General features: G+C 42.1%; 1 protein-coding gene across 2 annotated transcripts; it reads left to right on the top strand.

The window, feature by feature from the left end:
• The first annotated feature begins 303 nt into the window (after positions 1–303).
• Positions 304–18311, top strand: lpcat3 (lysophosphatidylcholine acyltransferase 3). Of its 2 annotated transcripts, XM_029736571.1 has the most exons (13): positions 305–622; positions 4552–4659; positions 11859–11965; positions 12362–12455; positions 12790–12827; positions 13939–14117; positions 14232–14340; positions 14474–14560; positions 14739–14905; positions 15233–15380; positions 16030–16185; positions 16463–16591; positions 17869–18311. In XM_029736571.1, the coding sequence occupies exons 1-12, from the start codon at positions 538–540 to the stop codon at positions 16580–16582; spliced, it is 1398 nt and encodes a 465-aa protein (XP_029592431.1). In that variant the 5' UTR covers positions 305–537; the 3' UTR covers positions 16583–16591; positions 17869–18311. The 2 variants fall into 2 exon arrangements, with proteins under 2 accessions (XP_029592440.1, XP_029592431.1); XM_029736580.1 differs by lacking the exons at positions 12362–12455; positions 12790–12827 and having other exon boundaries at positions 304–622.
• Positions 18312–18382: the final 71 nt, after the last annotated feature.

The raw sequence follows: 18382 nt of genomic DNA, 5'->3' as shown, positions 1-18382 counted from the left end.
CAAATTAAAGAGTGGGCCTTTAACCATTGGGGAAAACGAAAGTGGTGGGGCATGCACTTGCCTCGGCAAACACGTAATTCCCAACTAATGCCACACGGGGGGGATTTTACACCACTGTTGAGCAGCACTGACAACAGAATGTAATATGATTTTAGGTAGTGGATGGAGGAAAAGCTTGTCTACTGTATTGATGGAGGTGTGTAGATCCACCCTAATGTATTTTTGCCCACAAAAAAAGTTTGATGATTTTCGTAACAATTTAAGATCAACATGCCCTATATTACAACACCAGTAGGCTGGATAGTATTTTACTTAAGTGAGAGAGGTTGCAGTAGATTGAACAGATGTTGCGAAATTTGGGGGCAAAAGAGATTTGAAGGTCGATGTGGTGAGAAAGGCGAAGAATGAACATTAAAGAAAGAGGAGGGAAAGGGGAGGAGAGCGCTAAATCGACAAGGGCAGATAAAGGAGAGAGTGGAACGCTCACCAAGGTACACATCTACGGAATCACCAGAGCCACTTCCGCCCACACGAAAGATGGCGGCTCCCTTGATGGAGAAATTGTCGGAATCTTTAGGTTCCCCAGAACCTGCGGTTCGACTGATTCTGTCCGTTTTAGTCGGTGAGTTCAATTCAGTCATCTCTGACATCTTTCAGTAGACTCTCTGACATAACCATGTGTCAATGTAATATTGATTTACACCTTTAAAACAGTGTAGCAACACACACTCTGCTAAACCAGGTAACGTTAACGATGTCTCTTGCTCAGCTGCAGTGACTAGCCAGACTAGCTAGCGAGTAGACCCGCTGGCAAGCCGAACGATAATACAATAGCTAAATGCACTTAGCTAGCCTTGTTTTGACAAGCTGACCAGACGGGCTGCAAGGTTGAGCGGGCACAAGAATAAGCAGAGCACATTATCTGCTCTGCTGATTGTCAGAAAACAACATATTATTTAATATTTGTTGCTAACATTAGCTAGCAATTATGGTAGAAGAGGTTACTACAAGCGGTTGTAACATACAGTACGGACAGGTTTACTTTACATGCTCGGTGTATCCCAGGTAACTACCTGGGTGGGTGTCTTGTCATCTCTGAACTTTGCTCTGACACATGAACATTTTTTCTTCTGAAGTCACATTTGCTGGGATTGACTAACAAATAGTGCAGTATTTCAGTTCATTGTCTTAAATTAATTGCTGTTGCTTTTTAGCTTATGTTACCCTGATATTGTTTATTCTTGCTGTAGCCTATAAGTGTAGATCTCTTGCTTTTGGCTCATGTTGTATCACAGTAGGCCCCATGTTTACAATCTTGTAAATGTATAGAAACTACAATACTGCCTTTACCAGTCATTGTGATTGTGACACATTGAAGGTATCAGATTGCAAGACCTCCCGATCTTTATACTTTATGGAAGTAAATTAAATGTAATTACCAGCTTTTAATTCTACTGCCAATGTCTACCCTTGTCAGTTACACACACCAGAAAACTGTGCACTAACCTAAACAATATACACCAAAAGCACATATGACTGCAAAACTACAGGCTCTTAATAAACAAACTGCTGTCATTGGCAGTTGTCTACCTTGTTTCTTCACAACCAAATAGCATGTGATTTATCTGTAATGCTCAGATAATGACATTCCAGTGGAGTGACTTTTCATATTCAAACATGAAAAGTCACTCTGCTTTAGGCATACAAATTGAACAGAAGCTCTCAATTAATTTGAAGTGTCCAGGGATCCAAAACATAAATGATTGGTCAGTGTTTCCAGATGTTTTTATTTTTATTTTTTTTAAGCTGTGGTGGCAAAGGTCCCAGATGGACCTTTAACATTTTTGTAGAATGACTGTGAGAAGGTCAGTTCCGGTGACTTTTTAAAAGGACATTCCACTACAATATAAATGGAATAAAATGATTCTAACACCATCTAAAATATAATTTGCCCCTCCAGCCCAAAACATATTGGTCCATATCATCATGATCTGGCAGGTGTGCTATTTAGCTAAAAGCATTAGGCTATCACCTGGCTGTAGCCCAACTGATGCATCATGGTGGCTGAAGAATGGGTTTTACCATCTGCATTTACCCCATTGGGCTAAGAATTAGCTACATCACAAACTCTAAACATGATCTTGTTGCTATTTAGCATCATATTGATGACTTGAATGTCCCAAAAAATACACTGTACAGTATGTTACCGTAAATTCAAAATAAACTTGTTTAGCAGTATTACATTACAGTAAACTTTACAGCAATGTATTGTTAAACCAGTTTATTTAGAATTTACAGGTACAGTTGAAGTTGGAAGTTTACATGCACTTAGGTTGGAGTCATTAAAACTCGATTTTCAACCACCACTCCACAAATTTCTTGTTAACAAACTATAGTTTTGGCAAGTCGGTTAGGACATCTACTTTGTGCATGACACAAGTCATTTTTCCAACAGTTGTTTACAGACAGATTATTTCACTTCTAAATCACTGTATCGCAATTCCGGTGGGTCAGAAGTTTACATACACTAAGTTGACTGTGCTTTTAAACAGCTTGGAAAATTCCAGAAAATTATGTCATGGCTTTAGAAGCTTCTGATAGGCTAATTGACGTCATTTGAGTCGATTGGAGGTGTACCTGTGGATGTATTTCAAGGCCTACCTTTAAACTCAGTGCCTCTTTGCTTGACATCATGGGAACATCAAAAGAAATCAGCCAAGACCTCAGAAGAAAAAAAATGTAGACCTCCACAAGTCTGGTTCATCCTTGGGAGCAATTTCCAAACACCTGAAGGTACTACGTTCATCTGTACAAACAATAGTACGCAAGTATAAACACCATGGGACCGCGCAGCCGGCATACCGCTCAGGAAGGAGACGCATTCTGTCTCCTAGAGATGAACATACTTTTGTGCAAAAAGTGCAAATCAATCCCAGAACAACAGCAAAGGACCTTGTGAAGACGTTGGAGGAAACCGGTACAAAAATATCTATAGCCACAGTAAAACGAGTCCTACATCAACATTACCTGAAAGGCCGCTCAGCAAGGAAGAAGCCACTGCTCCAAAATCGCCATTAAAAATGCCAGACTACGGTCTGCAACTGCACATGGGGACAAAGATCGTACTTTTTGGAGAAATGTCCTCTGGTCTGATGAAACAAAAAAATAACTGTTTGGCCTTAAGGACAACAAAGTCAAGGTATTGGAGTGGCCATCACGAAGCCCTGACCTCAATCCTATAGAAAATGCATGGGCAGAACTGAAAAATCATGTGTGAGCAAGGAGGCCTACAAACCTGACTCAATTACACCAGCTCTGTCAGGAGGAATGAGCCAAAATTCACCCAATGTATTGTGGAAGGCTACCCAAAACATTTGACCCAAGTTAAGCAATTTAAAGGCAATGCTACCAAATTCTAATTGAATGTATATAAACTTCTGACCCATTGAATGTGATGAAAGAAATAAAAGCTGAAATAAATCATTCTCTACTATTATTCTGACATTTCACGTTCTTAAAATAAAGTGGTGATCCTGACCTTAGACAGGGAATTTTTACTAGCATTTAATGTCAGGAATTGTGAAAAACTGTGTTTAAATGTATTTGGCTAAGGTGTATGTAAACTTCCGACTGTAACTGGCCACCAGTAAGTTACCGTAAAAGCAACAGATTATTTTTTTAGTGTAGGCCTAGCTGTTACACCTGACCCATGTTACATTTGGCCCTTATCTCTTCTCGTGAACGGCAAGCGCTAAAAGCGCGTAAACCATTCTGCTCATACTCCGGTTTGAAAATGGTTAAGTTCACACATTTTTAGGAGTTGAGAAATAATAAATGTAATAGTAATGGAAAGCTGGGATTTTCTTTTATGTGGCCATTAACCCCTTTCAAATATGTGTTGTGATGGTGCAATGGCTGGGCAAAATGCATACATGTTTCTTTCCCCTGTGGTACACACAATTTGAAAGTGTATTATTGTCTTGCGTAGAATGTGACAAGCCAATTGAAAAGGTTCCCATATTCAACTGTGTGGTTGTCTGATTTTGGTGTTTGTTAGGCTTCTCATGTTGTTGGCTGAGGAAAAGTACATGTGGACAGCAGCATCTTCAAAGTGTGTCTCGGCAGAAGCATTTTTTTCTGTTACACATTTTTTGGGGTGTGTGTAGGCAACCATTATATAATAGTTGCGCAGCCTGTGTGAGCAGTCCGAAAAGTGAGTGCACACAGTCTCGTATGCGTTGACAACATTGGGCGGGAGACACGGTTCAAAACCCTTTTTTAAAAATGTGTTGTTATTATTATTTTTTTTCATTAGATCTTGTTGTATGAATTGTGTCTAAGGTACAGAACCTCAGCCCCGGCGGGCCCCAGACCAATTGCATCCCTGGGTGTGCACTGATAAACGTCTCCGTTTTATCTTGAGGTTGTAGCACTGAACTACAAGGTCATCATTTTGCTGTCAGCACTAAGGGCTCTCGTCTAGAATGATTCACTCGTGTTGATTCACATGTTAACTGTCTTCTCCTTTCTCTCTTTCTGTCGTTCCTTCAGGGTACCCCTGTGCCCTGCTGTACCGGCAGTTCTTCTTCCACCAGCCACCCACTGTCATTCACTTATACCACGCCATCTCCGGACTGTCTCTGGCAGCTTTCAACTTTGGTGAGACGCAAAGGGACGGAGGGAGGGGACGGAGGGAGGCAGAGAGGCAAATAGAGAAGGAGGGAGGCAGAGAGAAAGGAGGTGGGGAAGTGGTGTGGGGGATGGAGAGAGGAAATTAATGAAGGTGGAAGTTGGTAGGTATTTCAGCTCATGCCTATACATTTGTAATAAGTTAAAAGGATTGAGAAGTTGGCTATGACCAGGAGCTTATTTTTGAGCAGTGCTACATGAAATGGCTAAATAGTGTCATCAATAACAATATTAGAACTTCAAAACTTCAGGTGAAGGGGAGGTGAGAGAGCAGGTGGGTTGTTGAGGAAAACAATCAAATTGTATTTGTCATATGTGCCGAATACAACAGGTGTAGACCTTACAGTGAAATGCTTACTTACAAGCCCTTAACCCCATTGTTGGTTAAGACAATCCCTAAAGAAAAGTAAGAAATAATTAAAGAGCCGCAGTAAATAACAATAGCGGGGATATATACAGGGGGTAACGGTACAATGTGTCAATGTGGGGGGGGCACCGGTACTGAGGTAATTATGTACATTTAGGTAGAGTTATTAAAGTGGCTATGCATAGATAATAACAGAGTAGCGGGGGGGGGAACAGGCAATGCAAATAGTCTTGGTAGCCATTTGATTAGCTGTTCAGGAGTCTTATGTAAGTTCAGCCAAGTGGCTGGGGAATGAGTAGTGGGGTGTGGGGAATGGGTAATGATTTCCTTATGGTGGTGATGTTGGCAGGGAAACTGTTGCGGAGTTGGGATGGGGAACTTTTTTCTTGGCGTTAACTCCAGAGGGGGGGAGGAGATTGAAAGGGTAAAGTGGCTCATTTCTGAAAACAGTGTTTGTCTCACCATTACTTTACGGCAGTGGGAGTAGGGTTGGAAAATTCTGGAAACTTTCAATAAATTCCCTGGTCTTCCAGAAATCCTGGTTCCTTCCTGATTCTGGCTACTCTCCAACTGGGATTTCTGGGAAAACCAGGGAATTTATTGAAATATTTTTGCGACCCTATGTGGAAGCATCCCTCCTACCCAGCTCTGTTGATTTTTTATTTTTTATTTGATTGATTTCCCCCCCCACCCCAAAGAAATGTGCCCTCTATTTGTTTCAAATGAAATATTTTGGTGTTTTGTAGCTTTGATTATTGCTTCAGGGGCTTCCATGACATACTAAGAAAAAACCCTAGTGTGTAACGCTGCAAGGGAACGGCCTAGAACAGGACAGTATCTTAAGGGTGGGATCTGTATAGCTCAGGGATGTCTAACTCGTTTCGACCCGCGGGCCTGACTCAGTCTTCACCGAGGTCCGGAGGGCTGCACACACAATTTGTTATATTTCCTCACCGTCAAAATGACCAAAATGCAGTCCTCTATCCATCATTTTAGGAATTTTCCATGCGCCCTGACTTTCTAGCTTTCGTTTCACTGATTGTTAGAAATCTGGACAAAGTGAAGAGACTATAAATGTAGGTCCTTTATTATTTCTACATATTTTGGGGAATATTCAGAGGTGGACACTTTCCGTGGGAATTAACAGGAATATATGGGAATTAACAGAAATGTATACATATTAATACCATTTTAAATGTGATGTTTTTTGCATTGGATATAGTTACAATATATGGAGACAAACAAACCTTTTACCTTATCATAAGTAGACATAATTGCAAATATTTAAATCCTTCCAATAGAAATAAATTCGTAACAAAATGTTTTTTTTGTTTTTTTTTTACTTTAAATGAGTTGGCTCTTCACATGGGATAATTTCACTGAACAACAAAAGAAAGGGAATATTGAATGATCCCCAATGATACATCGTATCTCCCAAAAATGTTTTCAACATACATCTGTACAATGATAGTCTAGAAACTAAAGCTTTGGTTGTCTTCCTCTCAGGCTTCCATGTCTTCTCCCCAGACCTCCTCAATGTCCACCGCTTGAACATCAGTCTTTGAGGCCTCATCTTCACTGTTACTTTCCAACCCTGTTGAGGATGGCTCATTGTCAGGCTCAAAAAGCCTCAAATTTGCCCGGATGGCCACCAATTTAACAACCCTTGTATTGGTCAGCCTGTTGCGGCTTTGGTTTGTGTGTGTGTTCCCAAACAAGGACCAGTTGCGCTCTGAGGCGGCTGATGTTGGTGGGATTTGGAGGATGATGGAGGCAACTGGGGAAAGAGCCTCAGATCCACAAAGTCCCTTCCACCAGGTGGCTGATGAGATATGTTGGCACGACTGCCATATTGCATCTCCATCCCAAAGCCCTTGCTTGGAAGTGTACAGTCGTGGCCAAAAGTTGTGAGAATGACACATATTCATTTCCACAAAGTTTGCTGCTTCAGTGTCTTTAGATATTTTTGTCAGATGTTACTATGAATTACTGACTGACTACTGAATTATAATTACAAGCGTCAAAGGCTTTTATTGACAATTACATGAAGTTGATGCAAAGAGTCAATATTTGCACTGTTGACCCTTCTTTTTCAAGACCTCTGCAATCCGCTCTGGCATGCTGTCAATTAACTTCTGGGCCACATCCTGACTGATGGCAGCCCATTCTTGCATAATCAATGCTTGGAGTTTGTCCACCCGCCTCTTGAGGATTGACCACAAGTTCTCAATGGGATTAAGGTCTGGGGAGTTTCCTGGCCATGGACCCAAAATATCGATGTTTTGTTCCCTGAGCCTCCTTCCCCGAGGCAAAAGTTATCACTTTTGCCTTATGGCAAGGAGCTCCATCATGCTGGAAAAGGCATTGTTTGTCACCAAACTGTTCCTGGATGGTTGGGAGAAGTTGCTCTCGGAGGATGTGTTGGTATCAGTCTTTATTCATGGCTGTGTTCTTAGGCAAAATTGTGAGTGAGCCCACTCCCTTGGCTGAGAAGCAACCCCACACATGAATGGTCTCACGATGCTTTACTGTTGGCACAGGACTGATTGTAGAGCTCACCTTGTCTTCTCCGGACAAGCTTTTTTCCGGATGCCCCAAACAATCAGAAAAGGGATTCACCAGAGAAAATGACTTTACCCCAGTCCTCAGCAGTCCAATCCCTGTACCTGTTGCAGAATATCAGTCTGTCCCTGACATTTTTCCTGGAGAGAAGTGGCTTCTTTGCTGCCCTTCTTGACACCAGGCCATCCTCCAAAAGTCTTCACCTCACTGTGCGTGCAGATGCACTCACACCTGCCTGCTGCCATTCCTGAGCAAGCTCTGTACTGGTGGTGCCCCAATCCCGCAGCTGAATCAACTTTAGGAGACGGTCCTGGCGCTTGCTGGACTTTCTTGGGCGCCCTGAAGCCTTCTTCACAACAATTGAACCGCTCTCCTTGAAGTTCTTGATGATCCGATAAATGGTTGATTTAGGTGCAATCTTACTGGCAGCAATATCCTTGCTTGTGAAGCCCTTTTTGTGCAAAGCAATGATGACTGCACGTGTTTCCTTGCAGGTAACCATGGTTGACAGAGGAAGAACAATGATTCCAAGCACCACCCTCCTTTTGAAGCTTCCAGTCTGTTATTCGAACTGACAGAGTGATCTCAAGCCTTGTCCTCGTCAACACTCACATGTGTTAACGAGAGAATCACTGACATGATGTCAGCTGGTCTTTTTGTGGCAGGTTTGAAATGCAGTGAAATTGTTTTTTGGGAATTCAGTTTTGCATGGCAAAGAGGGACTTTGCAATTCATCTGATCACTCTTCATAACATTCTGGAGTATATGCAAATTGCCATCATACAAACTGAGGCAGCAGACTTTGTGAAAATGTATATTTGTGTCATTCTCAAAACTTTTGGCCACGACTGTACATCACCAGACTGCCAAGAACCTCGCCCTCATCCAGGCCAAGGTGGCGAGACACGGTAGTGTTGACACCATAGGCCTTGTTGATCTCTGCACTAGACAGGATGCTCTTGCCAGCATATTTGGGGTCCAACATGTAAACTGCGGCGTGTATGGGCTTCAGGCAGAAGTCTTCATGCTTTTCGATGTATTTCAGAACTGCAGTTCCCTCTGCTTGGAGCGACAGTGAAGTGGGCAGGGCAGTATGGATTTTTCCTCTAACATCTGCAAGCAGAGTCTGAACATCAGACAGGATGGCATTGTCTCCCTGAATCTGTGCAATGGCTACTGCAATAGGTTTCAGGCTGCTTACCACTCTCCCAAAATACATCATCCAGGAGAATCCTCTTGATGGTGCTATCCATATCGGCATACTGTGATAGGGCCATTTCTTGGAGAGACTCCTTCCCCTCCAGGAGACTGTCAAACATGATGACAACACCACCCCAACGGGTGTTGCTGGGCAGCTTCAATGTGGTGCTTTTATTCTTCTTACTGCTTGGTGAGGTAGATTGCTGCTATAACTTAATGACTGCCTTCAGCTCATCTGCAATGTAGAGACCGGTGTGTCTGTTGTCCCTTGTGTCTGTGCTCTTGTAGAATACTGGTTGAGGGGTTGAGATGATGTAGTTAATTATTCCTTGCCCACGAACATTCAACCACCAATCAGAGATGATTGCAATACAGTCTGCTTTCTCTATGATTTGCTTGACCTTCACTTGAACTCTGTTGAACTCTGCATCCAGGCAATGAGTAGATAAACCATGTCTGGTTGGAGGGGTGTATGCTGGGCGAAGAACATTCAGAAATCTCTTCCAATACCTGTGAGCATCAGAAGTGAACCAGTTGCTTACAAAGCTCAAGCAAGACATTCATCAGCATTTCTCTGACTACGTTCCTCCACTGAGTAAAAAACAACAACTTCTGATTCCAGGAAGACCATGAGCTGTTGCTATCGATAAGGTGTCTGATTCATCATTTTCACCTCGAATATAAGTAGAGTGACTTTTGTCAGAGGTTGCTGAACTTTATGCACTTGGCCAGATGATTCTGCATCATTGCATTCTTCATATGATTTGGCACAGTATTTGCAAATTTACACAGCTTTTCCTTCAACATTAGCTGCAGTGAAATGTCGCCACACATCAGATAGTGCCCGTGGTATTTTCCTGTAAAGATTAGAGAACTTTTAAAAAAAAGTTATGCAATTCCATGTAGAGATAAATAGTTAAGCGGTTAGTTTAAACAACTCCTTTGTAAGATAAATATTTTATGAAACATGTATGGAAACAGGTGAAATAACACTCCTCAGTTAACAGGATCAAGTAAGCTAAAACCCACATGGTAGCAAACACTAACTAGCCGAAATTGTTAACAAGTTAGAAATTATTTAAACACACTTTGCTGTAGGCTACTATTTACTAGTTAACAAAAAATAATGTACAGTTGAAGTCGGAAGTTTACATACACCTTAGCTAAATACATTTAAACTCAGTTTTTCACAATTCCTGACGTTTAATCCAAGTAAAAATTCCCTTTCTTAGGTTGGTTAGGATCACCACTTTATTTTAAGAATGTGAAATGTCAGAATAATAGTAGAAAGAATGATTTATTTCAGATTTTATTTATTTCATCACATTCCCAGTGGGTCAGAAGTTTACATACACTCACTTAGTATTTGGTAGCATTGCCTTTAAATTATTTAACTTGGGTCAAACGTTTTGGGTAGTCTTCCACAAGCTTCCCACAATAAGTTGGGTGAATTTTGGCCCATTCCTCCTGACAGAGCTGGTGTAACTGAGTCAGGTTTGTAGGCCTCCTTGCTTGCACACACTTTCTCAGTTCTGCCCACAAATTGTTCTGTAGGATTGAGGTCAGGGCTTTGTGATGGCCACTCCAATACCTTGACTTTGTTGTCCTTAAGGCATTTTGCCACAACTTTGGAAGTATGCTTGGGATCATTGTCCATTTGGAAGACCCATTTACGACCACGCTTTAACTTCCTGACTGTCATGAGATGTTTCTTCAATATAGCCACATAATTTTCCTGCCTCATGAAGCCATCTATTTTGTGAAATGCACCAGTCCCTCCTGCAGCAAAGCACCCCCACAACATGATGCTGCCACCCCCGTGCTTCACGGTTGGGATGGTGCTATTTGGTTTGCAAGCATCCCCCTTTTTCCTCCAAACATAACGATGGTCATTATGGCCAAACAGTTCTATTTTTGTTTCGTCAGACCAGAGGACAATTCTCCAAAAAGTACAATCTTTGTCCCCATGTGCAGTTGCAAACCGTAGTCTGGCTTTTTTACGGTGATTTTTTTTAATTTATTTTGAGCAGTGGCTTCTTCTTTGCTGAGCGGCCTTTCAGGTTATGTCGATTTATAGGACTCGTTTTACTGTGGAAATAGATACTTTTGTACCTGTTTCCTCCAGCATCTTCACAAGGTCCTTTGCTGTTGTTCTGGGATTGATTTGCACTTTTTGCACCACAGTACGTTCATCTCTAGGTGACAGAACATGTCTCCTTCCTGAGCGGTATGCCGGCTGCGTGGTCCCATGGTGTTTATACTTGCGTACTATTGTTTGTACAGATGAACGTGGTACCTTTAGGCGTTTGGAAATTGCTCCCAAGGATGAACCAGACTTGTGGAGGTCTTTTTTTTTTTGCTTTTCCAATGATCTCAAGCAAAGAGGCACTGAGTTTGAAGGTAGGCCTTGAAATACATCCACAGGTACACATGCAATTGACTCCAATGATGTCAATTAGCCTATCAGAAGCTTCTAAAGCCATAACATCATATTCTGTAATTTTCCAAGCTGTTTAAAGGCACAGTCAACTTAGTGCATGTAGACTTCTGACCCACTGGAATTAACATATGTATGTATTTTGCTCAAAACACCCCAGGGGCCGCATTGAGTCGGCTGTATGTTTGACACGCCTGGACTAGCTCAAGGTCTATCATTCAATTTGTACGCTATAGCTAGCCTAACCAGTAACCACCAAGTCATGAGTAACTATGAAGAAGTAAAGAGTTTGACTGAGTGAGTCTAGAGAGGGATGGATAGATGGTTTACATAATGGTAGGGGATTAATAACAAACTCTTTTTCCCCTTGTTCTCTGCTGCACTTGGATTTTACAGCAGGTCTGTTGCACTTTCCCTGTCTTTGGAATCTGTTTTTTTTTTAATCATCTTCACATGATAACCTGTGACTCGCTCATCTTCAACTTGCAAGAATGCACTCTTTCTTCCTCTGTTTCTCTTTCTCTCTGTGCTAATATCCATCTCTCTGCCCCTTTCCCTTCCTCCCTCTGTCCCTCTATCATTCCACCCTTCTGTCTCTTTCAGGCACACAGCTCTATCACTCTGCATTATGCGTCCTTGTCCAGTTCCTGATGATGAGGCTTATGGGAAGGACGATAACAACCGTCCTGGCCAGCTTTATTTTTCAAATGGTGAGATTTCTCTCTCAATCTTTCTCGCCCTTTATTTTTCTCCTTTTCTCTCAGTCTCTTCCTGTGTTCTGTTGTGATGCAGGGTCAGGTGGTAGAGGCAGCTTCTCTTGCTCTCTCTTGCTTGCTGCCCCTCCCTTGCTACAGTAGTTGAAGAGCTGCACTGTCTGTGTGTGATTTCTGCTGTTCATGTTAGGATCTCCCCTTCCTCTGTCCTTTTTGCCTTCACTGGAGTACTGAAGCGCCGTAGAACACTGCCACTGTATGACGTAATACTCTCTCTCTCTCCCTCCGTTTTAAGTGTGATTGTGGTAATTGTTTTGTATGTTTGTTTTTTGATCAGTCTGTCTTCTCTTCCCCCCCCTCTTTCTTTTTCTTGATCCACTTCTCTCTCTGTAGGCATACCTGCTTTCAGGCTACTACTACACAGCTACAGAAGAATACGATATCAAATGGACCATGCCCCAATGTGTCCTTGCACTCAAACTTATCGGTATGCTCACCTCATCACTAACACCCTCTCTCCACTGCTCTGTACAACACCTCTGTTTCCCACTTTTTATTTTGTGTAACACCCGTTGCTGAATGATTATTTGTCCTATTTTCTTTTCTTATTGACAACTTGTAGTAGTTGTTCATTAGCCTCGGAGATAACATGGATCATATTTTGCATAGTATACTAAAAATCCTACTAAAATCCGTCATGGCTTTACGTCTGTGCAGCTGAGGAACATCTACAGTCAAAGTATTAATTCCAATGATCATGGCAATCCTAGGCGCTTTCATAACATAGTGACTGATGCCAATTGCATTCTCTTTGATTTCAGGTTTGTCATTTGATTACTATGACGGTGGCCAGGAACCAGTGAGTTGATTGATCTCTCTATTGCCATTTGATTATTGGTCAATTCTGTGCGGATTTTTTTTCTTCTTTTTTCTCCCTCTGTTCTATTTGTTATTTTGTTCTCGGTGTACTTGTCTTTGTGCTTCAACCTCTTCCAAGTTCTCCTCGTGTGTGTGTGTGTGTGTGTGTGTGTGTGTGTGTGTGTACGCGAGCAAGTGAGACAGTTTGGATGTTTGAGTGAGAGACTTTGTCCACACATCAGTCAGAGATGAGTTGAGATAGTGTGTGTTTGCATTGAGGAAGTTGTCCATTTACAAATAGGCAAATGTCTAGTGGTCATCACTCATTACAATGTTACTCTGTTACAGTTGCTGCTCACCTGTTCTGTTTGTTTATGAAGGGGGCCTCCTAAATGGCACAACTTTCAACCACCGCCTATAGGGCTCTGGACGAAAGTAGAGCACTATGTAGGGAATAGGGTGCGATTTGGGACCCCCACCCCGTAGTCTGGTTACTGTGCTGTGTGTCTTATTTTGCCTAGTCAAAAAGGCCCACAAAAGGCAAGCATGAGGTCCTGTTGTATGTCTACAATATCACCCTGTCTCTGTCATTTGTTGCACAATGTCGTTTCTGTATTTTTGTTTATCATTCTATCCGTGTCAGAGAATACCTTGGGTTGTTGTTGCTGACTATTGACTGTTTTTTGATTATTGTCTTTTGTAGTATTTTGGAAACATGCCACGGGTTTGCACTTGGAAACCCAGCAGTTTTATGCCCCCTAGTTAAATGCCTGTTAAGTAGTCCTATTTGGTTCAATTGAGTTTGCGGTCCAACCGTGGGCAGCTTCCAATAAGAACCCTGGGTAACTGGATATGCAGGAAGCTTATTCTTCCTCAGCCAGTGACTTTGTGCACTGTTAAAAAATGCTTCTCTATTTCCTGTTTCTTTCTTTCACATTCCTTCTACCCTTTTCCCCTCTTTGCTTTCCCTTTCTCTGTTCTCTCTTTTCTCTTTTACCCAACCTTTCCCCTTTTTTACTCTAAATCCTCCTTAACCCTCCCCCTTCTTTCTCCCCGGCTCCAACCACTATTCTCACTCTCCTCCCTCTCTCTCTCCCCCTCCACCCCACCAGTCCAAGTTGAATGAGGAGCAGAAGAGGTCGGCCCTGGCCAATGTTCCCTCTCTGCTGGAGGTTATCGGCTTCTCTTACTTCTACGGAGGCTTTCTGGTGGGACCCCAGTTCACGCTGCGCAGCTACCAGAGGCTAGTCAAAGGGGAGCTCACCGACTGCCCCGGACAGCCACCTAACAGGTAGAGGAAGGGAGGCAGGAATGGATGGAGGGAAGGGCAGACCGGGCGGTAGGACCGGGAGGTTGAGGCATGGATACATGGGTTTACTTAACAATCTTTTTTTCTTTTTCTCAGTGTTATACCTGCTATGAAGCGGTTCTCCCTCGGCCTCCTCTGCCTGGTGATCTACGCAATATTTAGTCCGCACTACCCAGATAGCTATTACCTAACAGACGAGTACGACGTAAGAAAGCCTTGCTTTTGCACCAGCATTCCTGACGCTTTTAACATCACTGATTTGAAGCCAAAGCCACATTGCCATACGCTGTTCTGTTTGACAAATGTAACCGTCCTTAGTCAAATGCGTGTCTCTCCAGGCGCAGCCGTTCTGGTACCGCTGTGTCTTCATCCTCCTTTGGGCCAAAGTCATCCTGTACAAATATGTTAGCTGCTGGGTCATAGCGGTGAGTAGTAGCACTATGTAGCAGCACTTGGTATGTAAAGCGTCTCATTTCCAGGCTGCACCTGCTTCAAAATAAAACCCAGTATATCAGCGTTACCCCATCTTTAGGTTTTTCAGGAAGAAGTTATTTAAGTATTTGTAAAAGGAATGTCTTTTTTTTTTTTTTTTATCTGACTCAGGAGGGAGTCTGTATACTCTCTGGCCTTGGCTATAATGGGCTGGGTCAGAATGGCGAGCACCAATGGGACGCCTGCGCAAATATGAAGGTGTGGACGTTTGAGACCACACCCCTTTTTACAGGCACCATCGCCTCCTTCAACATAAACACCAACGCCTGGGTGGCCAGGTTAGTTCTTTTTGGGATCCTTGGGGCATCCTTACTGTGACAATTTTAAATTCCACCTTAATTGGGTAAGGACATAGCAAGGACCTTAGCGCCTGATTAAAACTATGTATGGCTAGGTTAGTACCGGACTAAAATCATGCATGGCTAGGATAGTACCTGACTGAAACTAAATCTATGTAGGGCCAGGTTAGTGCCTGACAAAAAGTGATAAAATCTATTTAGCAAGGGACCTTTATCTTACTGATACTAAGCTGTATAAATGAAGGTTTAGTAAAAAAAAAAAATCATACATCTAACAGTATTTGGTGGTTTGTAACATTCCTCCAGGCACGTGTTTAAGCGGTTGAAGTTCCTGGGTAATAAGCTCCTGTCTCAGGTGACCGCGCTAGCGTTCCTGGCCATCTGGCATGGCACGCACTCTGGATACCTCCTCTGCTTCTCCATGGAGTTCATCATCGTAAATGTGGAGAGACAGGTATGAGTAAATCATGGAATTAATAGAATTTTAATAAAGCACTACTTGAATACTGAACTTCCTGCTTTTACTTCCTGCTTTACTCTTATGGGTACATTCAATATGGCTGCTTGTCCACTTATCACAGAACAGTGACTTGATTAGGAATGGCTTGTCTAGTAATTATATTTCTATGGAAACAAGCACCAGAGACGGAGAGAGAATCCTGAGGAGCCAGGAAAATGCCTCCTCACTTATTTTGGATGCTTTCAAATTTGTACACGACAATGTCTTGACCACGGTGGGAATGTACCGTATTTATTTAAGCAAGTAAGGTTAAGAAACCTTTTTTGTGAGGGCGACCTGACCCTCAGTCAACATAGTTGCATCTAACATTGGGAGCATTAAAACAGTGTGCATGGCTTTTCATCTTTCTCTTTGTGATGTTTTCCAAACTCTGGACCTGTGAATGTTAAGCCTCCTCAAGAGGAGACACCCTGTCATTGCTAAATCTACCTCAAGCGGGTCTACAACAAAGGGTCAAGATCTCCATTTAAGCTGTTGGAGGATTCTCAAACTCTCTGCCCTGTATGCGTTACTGGATTACTGTGTGTGCGTCCGTGTCCATAACTATATCTTTATGCTGTATGCCTATCCCTGTTTGCCTCAGGCCCAAGCGCTGGTGAGGGACAGTCCCCTGCTGACCCGCCTGGCCAACAGTCCTCTCTACCCCCTCATCTACCTGGTCCAGCAGTTCATCCACTGGCTCTTCATGGGCTATCCTTTGGTGCCCTTCTGCCTCTTCACCTACGACAAGTGGCTCAGGGTAATAAACGGCTTAGACCGCATAATAAGCCTTCGTAATGTTGTCATAACCACATCGCAACACATTCTAAATGTTCAGACTCTTTATTTACTTTTATTTGAAGTGGCTAAAGGTAGCTGGCAGTTCGTAATGCCACAAACATGTTAGAACTCAGATCATCGATTTATTGTGTGCTAAATGCAGTTGTCTGGCATATGTTTAAACTCTTGACTTGGGTTGGGGAAATGGCTGTCTGGATGAGGATTTAATGTGCTCGGTTTGTCTTTCTGTTTTGCAGGTGTATTCATCCATTTATTTCTGCGGCCACATATTCTTCTTCACATTGTATCTAGGCATCCCATATCTCCGCAAGGTGCTGGTACCTAGAAAAGAACGGAGCGAGAAAAAGGAGGACTAGAACTGTTAGGTAATGTAAGCTTCTGTATAGTTCTCTGACTTTTCTGTGTTTACAGTAAGGCTGTGGCGATTATGGAATTTTGGATAATGATTAAAGGGATAGTACAAAATGACACATTGGTTTCCTTACCCTGTAAGCTGTCAATGGACAAGGTATGACACAAATCCAGGCTTTGGTTTTGTTTACCTGGTCTCTGTTTCAAATGCTAACATTTTAGCATTTGTGGGACAAATGCAATGCAAGTCAATGGTAGCTGTATTAGCATTTTTTGCACTTAATGTCCAAATCAACATAACATTTAAAAAAAATTTAAGTTACTTACAGATGAAAAGCATTTGAAACCGTGGCCAGGTAAACAAAACGAAAGCATTGGTTGCTTTCATACCTTGTCCAAAGACTGCTTACAGGATAAGGAAACCAATATGCCATTTTGTAACTTGGGTGAACTAGCCCCAAAACTGACAATTATTTGATTTTTTTATTTTTATTTTTAAACTGAGAGAAAAAAAACTGAGCTTGTAATATATCATAATGCGACATACCTAATGTATACAACACAGCTTTGGTGACACCTACATCTCAGAAATGTATGATTTTGACTACTTGGAACTTTAGGAAATGAAGCGTCCCCTCCCAACAGTGCTGTACTGCCCGTAAAATGATTTCTGCCCTCGTTGAGACATTACCAACTTTACCCTCTTCATGTAAAAATGAAAAAATGCTATTGGGTAAACTATCTACTTAAAAATGAAGTTGAAAGTCCTAAAAGAAATGTATTAAAACAATTATTATTTGTAATTGTCGAATTTTGTCCCAGCTCTAGTTTAGACTTGGTCAAAACATTCCCTATGTTTCAGTTATTCATTACGGTCTCCATGTTGGCAAAAGGTAGTTTCCAGATAATTAATTAAACTTAAAGGCATAGTTCACCCCAAAATGGACTTTTGACAGATGTTTTCATACCTCATAAATGGTATGAATTCAAAATAGGCAGATCTAAAATGAATGGGGATTATTCCGATCCAAAGCAAATGCTGCGAATTTGTTAGAGATTTAGGCTTACAAATTTCTCCTAATACATATAGAGGGATCTTCACAACATCTTTAGACAGAAACAGAGGTAGAAATGTCGTTGTAGCTTATGTTACTTGTGGATATAGGATAATATTTATGTTGACGGATTGGATTTCTATAGTGCTTTTCCACCACATGCTCAAAGCGCTTTTTGTAAGGGGGGGGAAAGTCACCTCAACTAATCTCTATCTCACCTCTCTTCTGTCTCTCAGGTCTCTGGCTGAATCTCCACCCAGGATGTGACTGAAGGGAACTGTGACTTTTAACTAGGAGCAGATCAGAAAATATTTTAAAGCCTTTAATATTATTTGTGTGTACACGTTTTTCTTTCTATTTATTTTAGTGTTTTGGACGGGACGCACATTTTTTTGGGACCAGGGAGATGAGGGTACAGGAAATAACCTTTGTGCCACAATTGTGAGCCAATCAGTGGGTGTTTTCTTGATTTTAGAAAACTTGACGAGACTGACGTCTTGTATACACAGAATATTGCACTCGCCACTCACGGGCTCTGTTTTTATGATCTCTCTTCCTGTTTCAACCCTACCCTCAAGTCCATATATACGGAGTATACAAAACATCCTAATATTGAGTTGCACCCCTCCACAGCCTCAATTCGTCGGGCATGGACTCTACAAGGTGTTGAAAGCGTTCCACAGGGATGCTGGCCCATGTTGACTCCAGTGCTTCCCACAGTTGTCAAGATGACTGGATGTCCTTTGGGTG

This window comes from Salmo trutta, chromosome 3 (assembly GCF_901001165.1).
Source record: "Salmo trutta chromosome 3, fSalTru1.1, whole genome shotgun sequence".
Lineage (NCBI taxonomy): Eukaryota > Metazoa > Chordata > Actinopteri > Salmoniformes > Salmonidae > Salmo > Salmo trutta.
The sequence above is the reverse complement of the archived record's forward strand: the minus strand, read 5'-3'. Positions and strand labels throughout refer to the sequence as shown.

Coding starts and splice junctions, on each gene's coding strand:
- lpcat3 (XM_029736571.1), top strand. CDS start 538: ATGGCGGCTCCCTTGATGGAGAAATTGTCGGAATCTTTAGGTTCCCCA. Junction 12,456..12,789: donor CCTTGCACTCAAACTTATCG/GTATGCTCACCT, acceptor CTTTGATTTCAG/GTTTGTCATTTGATTACTAT. Junction 15,381..16,029: donor TCGTAAATGTGGAGAGACAG/GTATGAGTAAAT, acceptor TGTTTGCCTCAG/GCCCAAGCGCTGGTGAGGGA.